This window comes from Frankliniella occidentalis, unplaced genomic scaffold, assembly GCF_000697945.3.
Source record: "Frankliniella occidentalis isolate FOCC.00 unplaced genomic scaffold, Focc_3.1 Scaffold46, whole genome shotgun sequence".
Lineage (NCBI taxonomy): Eukaryota > Metazoa > Arthropoda > Insecta > Thysanoptera > Thripidae > Frankliniella > Frankliniella occidentalis.
The window spans coordinates 854990-867896 of NW_026267176.1; the positions used below are offsets into that span (position 1 = coordinate 854990).

General features: G+C 58.8%; 1 protein-coding gene across 3 annotated transcripts in view; it reads left to right on the forward strand.

Moving 5' to 3' along the window:
• Positions 1-12907, forward strand: part of LOC113217709 (nephrin-like) — a 145266-nt gene that overhangs the window by 19975 nt on the left and 112384 nt on the right. Inside the window, exons 1-3 of one of the 3 annotated variants that reach the window (XM_026437733.2) lie at positions 8154-8238; positions 8333-8436; positions 10486-10615. In XM_026437733.2, coding sequence (XP_026293518.1) covers position 8436; positions 10486-10615 — 131 coding nt within the window. In that variant the 5' untranslated portion in view covers positions 8154-8238; positions 8333-8435. The other 2 variants (XM_026437734.2, XM_026437732.2) reach the window with 2 other exon arrangements.

The window sequence follows — 12907 nt, forward strand, 5'->3', positions numbered from 1 at the left end:
TCTGTCTCTCTCTCTCTCCCTTCCCTCCCTCCCCCTCATCGGCAGGCCAGGGCCACACTGCCGGTCCCGACCTCTCGCCGCCGCTCCACAAATTTCAAACCGTGCGTTGAAACTTTTCCCCTGCCTGCGCTCCGCCGCTCCGCTGCGACCAGAGATGACTTTGTGTCGTCTCCATAAGAAGTTGAGCGGGTCGAAGGGGCGGCGCCTTGTCTCCCGCTGATGTGTCGCCGTAAAAAACTTTCTCGGGTGATCTGAAACTGGGTCCGTGTGTCGAGAGCACCGCCCGAGACTTCCCGCGTCTGTCTCATCTCTCTCCTCCTACTCTCTCCGGCTACCGGCACAGGCGCGCCGCGCGCGGAGCTGACGCCACCGACTCTCTCACAGTCTGCAACACAAACAAATTGTGCACCCGCGCCAGAATGTAGAACGGAGAAGAGAGGGTGTTTTCCGCCACTTTTGTTATCTCTCTCGCTCTCTCTTTCCCTCTCCCGCCTCTCTCACTCTGTTTGCACGTCATAACATTTTCTTAAATTTCTGAAGCTGTGCGCGCCGTGCTGCTTCCCCCGCCGCTGGACGGGACGTGTCCGCAGGGTGAGCGCGCCACTTACCAGCGGCGCCATTACCCCCCCCCCCCCCCCCCCTCCGACCGACCGAGCTCCGGACACGGCATCCTCCGCGTTATTGCATCGCGATCGCCCTCCCCGCCGCTGGGCTGGGCTGGTCCAGCAGCCGATAAAACAGACGAGGCTGGCCGCAAGGTAAGAGGATGAGTCGCAGCCTCCAGCGGGCGAGAGAGCGGGCTGCTGGACCAGGGCAAGACGACCGGAGAAGGGTGGTTTAGGCCCACAGACAAACACCCGAGATTACCAGAAACAGCGCCGGTCCACTCCTTTGCTTCCCGCGTAATCCGCCCCCCTCCCACCTCTCCCCTCCCCTTTTCCTTCCTCCTAGGCTGGTCGTGGCGGCGCGTGGCGTCCCTGAGCCAGCTTAGACGCCGTGGTGCCGCCGCGGTGCGGCGGCCGGAGTCCTCGACAAGACGGCGTACCGCACCGCGTACTCTGTTAGAAGGCGTGTCGGCCCGCACCCTTCTGCTCGAGATTTTGCACTCTTCCGCTGTGCCCCGCTCTGCTCATAGCAACCATCCCAGCCACCCGAGTTCTTTTTTCCACCCGATTCTGCGTTCACAGCGTTCTGTGTTGTTTTCTACTCTCTCTCTCTCCCTCTCTCTCTCGTTGCTACCGCCGCCCTGTGACCTACATCTAACCCACCGCATGTATCGCACCCAGCTGGACCGGGAGACAGGAGTGGAGGGGTTGGTCGGGCATATAGTGACGGCGCAGCGCATCACCAGCACCAGCCGGCTCACCAGTCGTCGGGGTGAGGAGAGGAGTGTAGATGAGACGAGGTCAGGGACAGCGCCTCACCAGCCGGCTCACCCGCCGGCTCGTACCCGCCGTGGGGGCGACGAGTCGCGCCCGAGTAGGGGGTGGGGGTGGAGGGATACCAGTCTGCCGAGCGGAGGGGTCCGGAGCCTTACAGCGCAACCCGACCGCTCCTTCCCCACCCCCCCTCCCCCCCTCCGCCAACGCGCAGCACTAAATACAATTTCGCGTGGTAAACGCCACGCTACGCCGCGCCATGCTACGCCCCGCCACGTCACGCTAGGCAGCCCGGCAGCCCGTGCCACGGGACGGTTTCACGAAAACAAAAGACTTTGTTGTGGTTATCAACGCTGCTCCACAAGCTAAATTGAGTGCCGTCCCAAGTGTCTGGTCGTGAAAACTAACTCTTGGTTGTGGGCATCGGATTGTCGATGTCGATGTTATTTATCCCTCTCGTTTATCCCATCAAACAGAGTTGATATCACTGTTACGCTGTGTTCAACTCAATTTAATTACCCCAAAAATATTGTTAAAAATTTGCGATTCTCATGCTAGGCGTGATTTTCACTCCCAGAGTGATGAAAGTCGGTTCTTGATTGGCTGCGTGAAGCTTACGGGAGCGTGAAAATCACGCTTGTGTTTCGTGAACTCTATCCACAGTTACTTAACAGAGGTCTAGTCCGATGAAGTAAACTCCATAACAAAAAACGTGCCACAACCGCACTGCACGTGATCTCCACCCGATGTCTGTCGACTTCACTTTGGCCCGAGCACTCCGAGCACTCGCCGCAGCGTACACTCCCTTGTCAGAGTTTCGTAGTCGCCATACTTGGAGTGACAGAAATGGCGAGAACATTCGGGCTGACGGCTTGGCTTCCCGTGTCGCTGAATATCCAAAAGGGCTGCTGCTGGACACGAGGCAACCTCCGCCCGCCCCCCTCCCCAACCCCTCACACGAGGAGGACCCCGAAGCGTTTATTTCTGGCCCCGGCTGGACCCGGCGGTCGGATACGCCTCGGCTGTCCTGCTTGGACGTGTGCCGTGTTCCCTTCATCCATTGTCAAAATGAACCTGCACGCCCGACTCAGGGGAAAGGGGGAGGGGGCAACTTGATCGCCATATATTCCATGGTTAGGGGAGGATAGTATAGAAGGACAAAACAGAGAAAGGATATGAGAGAGCGAGAGCTGACTGAGAGAGAGAGAGAGAGAGAGAGAGAGAGAGAGAGAGAGAGAGAGAGAGAGAGAGAGAGAAGGAGAGAAAGAGACAGAACGGGGTCTCGATGAATGGCCGGCTGCCTACTGTGATGTGATTGGCCCAGCGGGGGAGGGGAGGGGGTGGGAGGCTTGAAAGCGGTGGCGGTGATGAAGCGGAGCGGCCCTTCACCCTCCCCTCCCCGTTCCCCTCCTCCTCCTCCCTCCCCTCCTTCCTCCCCTACCCTCCCTGGGCATGGTACGGCACTCTACTGGACACGCACGGCGCCCCCGACAAGCCCGTCCAAACGGATGGTCATCGAGTAGGGCCTTCCCTCCAGATTTGAGGACGTAGGGCGGCGGTGGCGGGGAAGGGTGTGGCAGGGGGGAACGGGGAGGACGTATGGCCTCGGATAGCAGCAGGATCTGCGGGGCTTCAGAAATGGTATGGCTGGGAGGGAAAGGGGGGGGGGGGGGCTGTCCTGCCCGGGGTGTGGATAGTACGATCTGGCCCCGGGCACGCCTCGCCTCGCCATGCCACGGCCGGCACCGGCCCGGCACACAACGGACAGGAGCAGGAGGGGAGCTTTCATAAATTTAGCCGTCCTGGTTGGGTCTGAGAGGGCGGGGGAGCGGGAGCTTTTGATAAGGCGAGGAGGGAGGGCCCTGATGGGCTGGAAGGGGGGGGGGGGAGCAACGGCCCTCCCCGGGCATCGTGTCGGCCGCGTGTTTCTTTCGCAGCGGAATTAGAATGGTCGTGTGCACCTGTTGGGAGCAGGAGCAGAGTAAACACGGGCTTTCTATATGTAAACCAGGAGGCGGCTCCTGTCTTCTGTGCGACGCGGCCGGGGGTAGCCGCGGGGGTAGCCGGGGGGAGCGGGGCGGGGAGCGCCTCTCCATCTCGACAAATGTCCCTAATGCAATGCAGCCTCCAGCCTGCTCCACGCCCACCGAGCCTCCGGGGACGAGGCGGCCGCGCCTTCCGGCGACGTCCCGTTTAAAAAAAGAGTAAAGCGTCTTAACTCGGAAGCAATTTGCAGGCGCAACTTATTGCCGTGTCACTCTTCGCCGCTCGCTAAATTTCTCACGAGTTCTCTCTAGTCCAGAGTGAGTGCCAGAGCGAGTTCCAGAGCGTCCTCCAGAACGTGATCCAGAGCGTTCTCCAGGGGTGAGAGTGAGATACATAGTAAGCTACAGAGCGCACTGCATACAGATCTAGCTCCAGAAGAGCATTTACTCCAGAGTGAACGTGAGATACAGAGCGAGCTACAGAGCGAGCAGCGGAGTGAGCCCCAGAGTGCGCCCGGGGAGAGTGGGCGGCGGCGACACCTATCGCTCTAAATCGCGCAGCCATCGCGCCGGCCAGAGGCGTCATTGCGACAAACTCCTTTTGGAAAAAAAGCAGCAAAATAAAAAAAAAAGGCCCCCGATCAATATAGCGTCAGGAGCATGGCGGGAAAAAAAAAGGTCACGTTTTGCTCGTGCGTTTCTCTTTGGGCGCTATCGCTTTCGCCGCTACTCACCCCAGCCGGCGGGTACCCTGCGGGGCCAGCTCCAGCCCGCCCCACCCTACAGCGCCACGCCCTCCGGCCTCGTCGATATAAAGACCATTGTGCTCCGGCCCGTCCCGCCAGCCGCGCGAACTTCACATTATTGCATACATTCATTCATTGTTTCGTCGCGAGGCGGAAAAAAATCATGGCGACGCTGTGGAGAGAAATTAATTATAATAATGCGAGACTTCCTCGTGAATTACGGACCTCTATCAGCAGATCTATCGGTGGTGGGGGGGAGGGGGCGGAGGCTGGCTGCACGGCCTCAATTGTTCACCGTAGCGGTGGCGCCGGGGAAAGAGAGGAGGGACTGTCGCGGGGAAAGAAAAGCTTGTGCTGGGGATGAAAAGAGAAAGATTGGGAGAAAGTGGCACCAGGGCGGAGGAGGAGGGGAAGGGGAAGTAGGTAGTCGCAGGCGCTGGAGCGACGTTGGCGCGGCGCTGCCGGAGTGAGCACGGCCGCCCCTCCACCACCGCAGCTCACTTGGCGGGGAATATTGACAGGCTCGGCTCCCCCGGCCCGCGCTGCGCAGACGCCCGGGGCCACTTTGGGCACGGGCGGGGTGGGGAAGGGCGGGGGTTGACCGCCGTGCAGCTGACTGTATTATTTGTTGTTCGAGCGCCCCGCGCCCTACGCCCCGCGCCGCGCCCCGGTGTGGTCGGCGAGGTCCAGAGCCCCAGCCGGCCGGGCGGAGGTGGGCGCCGTATCAGGCGGACGCAGGACGCAGGCGAGTCTCTCTCCCTGTCGTATCAAGGTCGCTCCGGCCGAGCATGCCGGTCAGCAGACCCATGTCAGCCAAACTTTGTCGTGTTGTGCGGGGCCGGGCTGGGCGGGGCGCCCGGGGCGGAGAGGCCGGACGCATCACGCCGCAAGTTGTGCCCCCTTTCCCCACTGCCCGCCGCCCCGCGTGGACACGTCGCAAAGCTCTCCCATCCTCTTTGCCTTTCTTTTTCATTTCAACTCGAATGTCAATTAGGCCTCGGACCTCGCCGCAAGGCAGATTTAATTTAAGGCCCCATCGCACTTTACTGCCGACCCCCTCCCTCGACCCCTCCCGCCGTCCCGCCCGGCCCTGCTGCCCTGCCCAGCGCAGAGGGGAAAGTTCTCAACCTTGTTGCTTTTACCAATGCAGATGTGTGTGGAGAGCTGCTGGCCGGGGTCAGTCGGAGGGCAGACAGGGCGGGTGCTGCAGGGTGCTGAGCCACCCCCCGCGCCCCGTCCCCAGTCTCTCTCCCCTCCCTCCCCCTTTCCCGTGGCAGCAGTTCCGACTCATTTTTGCTTACCTTTTCCTCTGTGTGCACAAGACAGACGGCGGGCGGAGGGCGGCGGCGGCGGCGGGGCGCTCGCAAGCAGAGGGGGACGTGAAAAGATGAATAAACTCTCATAACGGCAAAATGTATATATATCTTACTCACTTTGGCTGCAGCGGGCCGGGGCGCGGCGCGCTGGAGGCCCGGGCGGGCCGTCACCTAAAGTGCGCTCGTCCGACTCGGAGAAACTCGGCGCGTAAAAGTTAGTTTGGAGTGAATTTGTCAACCGGCTTTGCCACGTGAGGGAACATTGGCTCACGGCGCCGCGCTGCGACGCGAAGAGGACGACTCTGCAGCCCTCTCGCCAAGAGGCCCCCTGCGCACCCCCCCTTACCCTCCCTTTCCGCGACGATTGTCAAGCGTCCTCCCCAGACGTGTGAGTGTGTGTACACTCACGTGAGGTGCACCTAACACAATCTTCAGTCCAACATTTACCGGCAGCAGCGCCATGGCTGGACCTCCCTTTAGCCCCCCGACCTCTGTCACGGCGGTGATGACTTGGACAAGCACATGCATTGCGTATCGCGGCTCGTTGGGGAGGCTGGGGACGTTGCTCCCTCACGGAGGATGAGGACCGGGAGGGTCGATGCTACTCGGCACAGCCAGAACAGGGCCAGCTACTCCCCCCTCCCCTCTCTCGCCCCTACTCCGAGCACAAGTGCAGGGCTGCTGCAGCGCGTTGTTACGGGGGGGGGGGGGAGTAAAGAAAGAAAATCAAACCGAGACCCGCTGCTCATAACTTTGGTGAGATGCCTGACGGCGAAAAGGTGGATATCACCGCCTACAGCATAGCAACTGCAAACAAACGAACTGATTCGTCAGTTGAAAAAAGTTTTATTCTAATCTAGAAATAAGGAAAACACAAAGTTCAACGATCACCCAGAACCCAGTTTCATTTTTTTGGGAGACCCATTAGAAAATGCGATCAGTTTACGTTAAGGGTAGTTGACTCCAAATAGGCTTTTCTGGTTGTTTCAGGTAGACAACAAACAACAGACACACTGAAGAAATAATATTCCAGTCGAGCCTACTTCATTCTCCTACTTGTTTGGATTTTCTGCCGTTGTCTCGCATGTAAAGCTTGTGACAGATGCCTATAGAAACACGTTATGAGAAATCGTCATTGCATTTTCCGTCAATTTTTACTCGTTTCTCGCCTTTCACGAAACGAAAACGCCAGCGATTTCTTATACACGTCATAACTTGCTAGTTTGTCACTTCGCCGGATTCATCGGAACACCCTATTGACACGACACCTACAAGGGCCCAAGCAGTCAGCTGCCGGGCCTGGCTGCTGGCGGTGCAGACACCTCACCCGTTCGGCCGCGGCGGGGGGTTGGTTGGGGGGCCGTGCTCGAGGGGCACCAGCACCAGCAGCACCCCTTCCCTTGGACGTTTCCGGGCTGGATAAAAAAAAGGGGACGTGAGGGGAAGGGATAGTGGGGAGGGGAGGGGGGCGCTTTGGGGTGTGACTTGGGCAGCCGCCTGCTTCTTGTCGCGGCCCGTCTACCTCGCCATGAATCACAACAAAGCTCCGCGCCCGCCACGCCCCCGGCTCGGGTGGCAGCAGAATGAGGGACGACGGCATGCAAAAGAGGGGCTGGCCCGGCCGGGCCCGGAGCAGAAGGGGGGTAAAGTTGTTGGTGGCGTTTAATGATGTAAATGAGTGGTGTGGCATCAGCTGCCCCGGCCGCCCCGCCCGGCTCCTCTCCCACGCTCTGCGCACCGCCTGCTCGCCCGCTCTGCCTCTGCGACTGAAAAAAAAACCCACAAAGAAAACAAGTTCCATTTCCGCCGTAGCTCTCGGGAGTTCCGCGGATACGGGGAAGACGTCTCGGGCGCCAGGGTGTGGGCGTCGCGAGCTGCAACTCAGTTCTGGTTCGAGCCCCGCAAAGAGTGAGCTACGCGAGCTAAATGCCTACCCCGACCCCCCTCTCACCTGTCGAAGAAGGGGCCTAGCCCGCGTAGCTGGCTCTTTGCGGGGCTCTAGTTCTGGTCACTGTGAACACAGTGGGCAGAGACCGTAAAATTGAGTTGTGTTGAAAGTCAAGTCCGAGCGACAATATGTAACCCTGCTGAGGCGGAACGGAGGGAACACAAACGGACGATAGAAACGGGTACTTGTGACTTTGCGCTGCCCGAAACACTTTGTCTTTTAAGGCGCTGCCCGAAACAACATCTCATCGGGGGGGGGGGGGGGGTTGTCGTGTCATATTTTGCCTCTAGGTTCAACGTTCATGCATCCACCAGGTGTGGTACATCACCAGAGTACGGATTTGCTTGCCTATCCTCTCTGACCATGGCGCCTCGTTGCTCGAGCGAGTAGGCAAACCCGCAGCACTCCCAAGCGTACTAGATTGAGGCGATTGAGGTGCCATAGCGACTGGCCGACATGCCCGGGCCGTCGAGCGCAGCAGCCAAGAGATCTACAAGAGCCAGAGGTAGTGTCGAAGTGAGACGCGTGAATGGGAAGGGGATGGACGGTGTTGTCAGCATTCGCGGTACAGCTAAAATGCAGAAGAATGCGGGGAACAAGAAAATGGAAATCACCATGTCACAGCATAGTGATTTCCGTTTTGTTGTTTCCCGCGTTGTTCTTCTCTTCAGCTTTACCGGAATGCTTTTTGTGACTACGGACGGACGGAGGGAAGGCCAAAATGCCACAATGTTCCCAACTTCAGAATCGCCCCGCAAGAGCGCGCCACGTCGATCAGCACCCAACCTCGTTTGTCAAGCAGTCGTCTCATCATGGCGTCGCCATCGAAAGAACGTCATTTTTCGGCCTTTAAACTAATTTTCGGTGTGGAATATCGATGGCAGTGAAAGCTGTTCTTGGATAATCATCTCCCACATAACTTGATTCATTAGTTGTGAAATATTACATTTTCTTTCAGTTGTCAACGGTTTGAGGCTGATTTTACCATATCAGCTGTTGAGGTTAACTACTATCCTACCATGGAAACTTGCACCCCGTTTATCCTGTTGTAATGTTGCACAAGTAAGTGTTTTACCTGCAGTTTCAGGCATACAGTTAGTGTCTGGAATACAAACACATTGAACTCTGCACATATTGATAAGATTGTGTGTGGCATTTGCGCATTTTTAGTCCTAGTCAATCATTGAAAATAAGAGTGCCCGTGGGAGATAACTTGACCAATGCCATATCATTAGGTGGGTGAGAGTTCTGCAACACAGCCACTTATGACTGATGCAATGTGTGAGATGTTTTTGTAGTTCCAATAAATCCAATTTTTTATACGCTTAATTTTAAAAGTTGATATCCATTTCATTCAAATTAAAATATTATGACTCGGTAAGAGCGAGCGCCATAATTCTTACTCAAATTGACTGTTAAATAAAATCATGACTCTAATGAAGCGAGGTTCACAGACAGATTCAAAGATAGCAAGATGAAAGTACCACACCATACTCAAATTAGGAAAGTTTAAAATATCTCATTCTTATTGGGCTAGGACATTCCACTTGTCTCGCTTAATTTAGATTAGAAAGCCGACGCTTGGATTTGCAGTGAAACCTTATGGTGACGCACCTCTAGAATACCTTCTCTGTTGCTTTCTTTCTTTCCCCGGTACGCGCCAGTGGTGCTGGAGATGCGCGAGTCGAACCCGTCCGATCTAAGTGAACCATCTTCCTCTGTGCGCCGTGGGTTCCTCATCCGCTTCCTGACTCACTTCCAGCAGCCGAGGACGACCCGTCCGGCGAGGGGCAAGTTGGCGACGTACTCAAATCCTTCTCCCAACAAGGCTGCGAGGATGGGGGAGGTCCGGCGGGGCGAGGGCGCGGGGGCGGATGGGGGAGAATGAGAGGCAGGCGACGGAGGGGGAGGCGGATGGGGGCGCGGAGAAGGGCGCACGCTTCACTTGGCTTTTGATCCCCGCCGCGTATTCTGCGCACGAGTCGCGAGACCGGCAAACTTCCTCCCGAAATAAAACATGAAAGTAAAGCTGTGATATACACCGGCGGTAGCGGGTGGGCTGTGGGCTGGGCTGGCACCGCGGCTGGCGCCAGCCCTCCAACCTTCCCAAGGCTGGCGCCGCGACCTGCCTGCATTAGCATGTGTGCACCGCCTCCCCTCTCACTTTCTCTTCCGTGCTCACCCTTCTCTTCTCGCCCGCGCGCGCTTGTTATTTGAGGGCGTTCACTCTCCCGACGCCTCTCCGGGGGCCGGGCCGGGGCCGGGCCGGGGCCGAGAACAGACCGCCGGAGCCAGCCGGAGCGCCGCGGAGCGCCGCGGAGCCTTACATTCCTATGTTTTTCTTCCATACACGTTTTTCCCACTCACCGAGAAAATGTGGGGCCTTACTGTTTCTGCATGGTAATTGAATGAAGCCACAAGACGTACGTGCGTGTGTGTGTGTGTGTGAGCACACACGGCATTATTCATCATATTCGGATTCGATATCCTAGCCTAGCGCGGCGCTGCACATGTGGGCCGCAGGAGCTGAGGGGCGCGCCCGGGCGGAGAGAGGGGCTGGGGGGAAGGGCCGTTTGCGAAGCGAGATGGGGGTGGCGAGGCGTGGCGGGGCGTGGCGGGGCGTGGCAGGGCCGCGCGGAGGTAAAGGGGCGCTTCGTAAGCGACGCATTGTCTTGGTAAGTTTGGAGCGCGGCCGCCGCCGTCGCTGCCGCCGCCGCCGTTTTCGAACCGGAGCCCCATCGCCATAGTGCCGGTGGTAATTGCACAAGTAAGGGGGGCGGGGCGGAGCGGGCGAAGTCGGTCCATGTTGAGGGCCGCCGCGCTCGTTGCGGGGGCGATGGTGGTCCTGCTTGTGGTTCGAGTTTTGGCGGGGATGGTTTTGGGCGGCGAGGGGTAACGGCCCCCCGTGCCCGCCCCCGCCGCCTGCGGCATCCATGCGGCAGGCTGCGGCCGGGTTTGTTCTCACCGCGCTGGGCTGCGAAGGTGCTCTGGTGCTAGTGGTGGTGGTGGTGGTGCTGTTGCTGTTTATACTGCTTGTGCTGCTGGTGCTGCCGGCACTGCTGGTGCTGCTCTTAGTGGAGCGCGTGATGACCGTGACCCTTTCTGTTGCAGTGACGGCGCACACGGTGATGGCCGTGGAGGGGACGGCGGTCCAGCTGCCGTGCGACGTGCAGGCGCCCAGCCATGACAAGGTCTACATGGTGCTGTGGTTCCGGGACGACGCCGGCCTCCCGCTATACAGGTAGGTCAGGGTCCTCGTGTCGTCAGCGAGGGTCACCCCGCCACAGCCACTGACCCATTGGCCGTGACGACGACGATGCTGCGCGGGCGTGCGCTGGGGGGGTACTTAGCTAACTAGGCCAAGGGGCAGAGGAGGGCGGCTGGTAGGGCTGGCGCGGCGCGCCCGCAGCCCCCAGGTCCGGAGGCTCGACGGGCGGGTGTGAGGGCGGCCCGAGCGGCCCCAGCCCAGCGGCCACCACCGCGCGCACGGAGGGTGCGGAGGGGAGGGCGCGCCGGCGTCAAAGGGAATGGGATCGGCGGGGAGGGGTCCTGTGAGGTAGCGCGCCAAGTGTTTGGGCGGCCTGCTGCTGGTGCCGCCCGGTGCGCCCGGCCTGTTCCCCTCCGCCTTGAAGACGGTCGCCCCGCCCCTGTGCGGCGCCGTCTGGCGCGGTGCTCAGCGTGGGGCGGGGCGGGGTGGGGCGTGGTGGCAGGCGGCACCTGATCTCCCCGCAGCGCCCCTGACAAGTGTAGCGTCTCCTTCCCGCGCCAACGTGTTCGCCGCAACGAGACTCCCCCTTGTCTGGCGGGACGCCACTCCTCTCGCCCCATTCGCCACAGCACTACACGTGTGTGTGTGTGTGTGTGTGTGTGTGTGTGTGAGCGCGCGCGCGCCCGTGTGAGTGTGAGAATGCACCCATGCCGGCTCGGCTCCGCGCCAAACGAGGGATCTTTAGTGCGCAATAAGATGGCGCTATATCCTTCCCCGGAGCGGGAGCGCGGTGCCGTGGCGTGGCGGGTGGCGGCGGCGGTGCTCGCGGCAGTGTGTCGATATGCCGAATTAAATCAGGATCTAGCCGATCCGGGGCGTGGCGTGGCGTGGCGTGGCGCGGCGGGGCTAACTTGCATCAACATAGCGACCGAGACCGGAGCGCTGTGCTTGGGGAATGATCATGATACCCGGAAACACTTGAACCATTTTATCTATACCTCATTATGAATTATTCTGTTCGTGCTCCGCCTAGGAATGTTTTAATACGCCAGTGTTAAGAAATTCGTCCTCGCACTCATTGGGGAATTCCGGGGAATTCATATGCCGTTAATAAAAGAGCTCTTTTTTAACAAACTGTTTGTTAAAAATTATCTTTGTAGACAAAGATAATCATCAGCAAAACCCAAAACTCAATTTTCTTTACGTTTTTTATTTTGAGAATTTCCTCTAATGGTCGTGCAGTTTTTCGGAGGGTAGTTTAAGCTTTTTAGGTCTTCCAGCAAAGACTTTTGGCGGTCAGTCTATTGAAGCAAATAATGTTCAAACACCAGTTCGGCGGAAATTGTGACATTAATGAGAAATGCGCCCGCTAGCCGAGCATAACATGTTTCCCCGTAATGGAAACGGCACATGCGAGAGAGAGAGGGAGAGAGAGACCGTCCAACCAAACTTTTTATTTTATTTTACTTTGCTCCACTGAACTGGTAAATAACTTGCAAAGAAGGAAACAAAACGGGAAAAGTGTTTGAGATGCGACATGTCTTTTGCCTTTACATTGGCCGATGGGAAGGGAGGAGGGGCGGGAGGGACGGGCAGATTTTATAATAAAATGATGGTCTCGGGAGCAGCTCGCTCTAGTCATCCGCTCACTTTAGACGCGCCGCCCCGCCGCCGGCCACCCCCTAATGGAGAGCGACGTCCAGCAGGCTCCGGGGCCGTGGGGACGCCAGCGACCTGCTCCCCGCCCCCGCCCAGCCAGCCCCCCAACCCCACCACGACCTCTCCCAAGGCTCCCCTCTGCGCCTCCTCCAAGGACTCCTTACTAAAGTGACGCAGATTGACGCCGTCAGAGACGAAGTGGCGCCACTCGCCAGCCTAGACAACGAGGAGCGAGCGAGAGCGACAGAGGGGAGCGGGGATAGAAGGATTACAATCAGGGGCTTTCATCACGGCGCAACTTTGCTCCCTGTTTGCCGCGTCTGTCAGGTCAGGTCGGGGCCCACGGCGGCCAGGCGGGGCCGAGGAGCCGAGGAGCCCTAGCTCCTCCGGCGGACCGCGTCAGAAAAACATCTCGTGACAGAACAGCTCGGAGCGGCGCGGCGCGCGGGGCGGCGCCCGAGCAAGGAAAAGTACAGCAAGGGGGAAAAACGGAAAAGGGGAAAGGGGGGCGGCAAAGTTAGCTCCCTCTCCTGCCTGTCTTCTTACACTTGTTCATTTTTCATCGTTGTCGTCGTGCTACTCTTATGAGAGCGGACACGCACTACACGCGAGCTGTTGGGGGAGTCTCTGTAGCGTCCAGGGGAAAGGGGGGAAATGGGGGGGGGG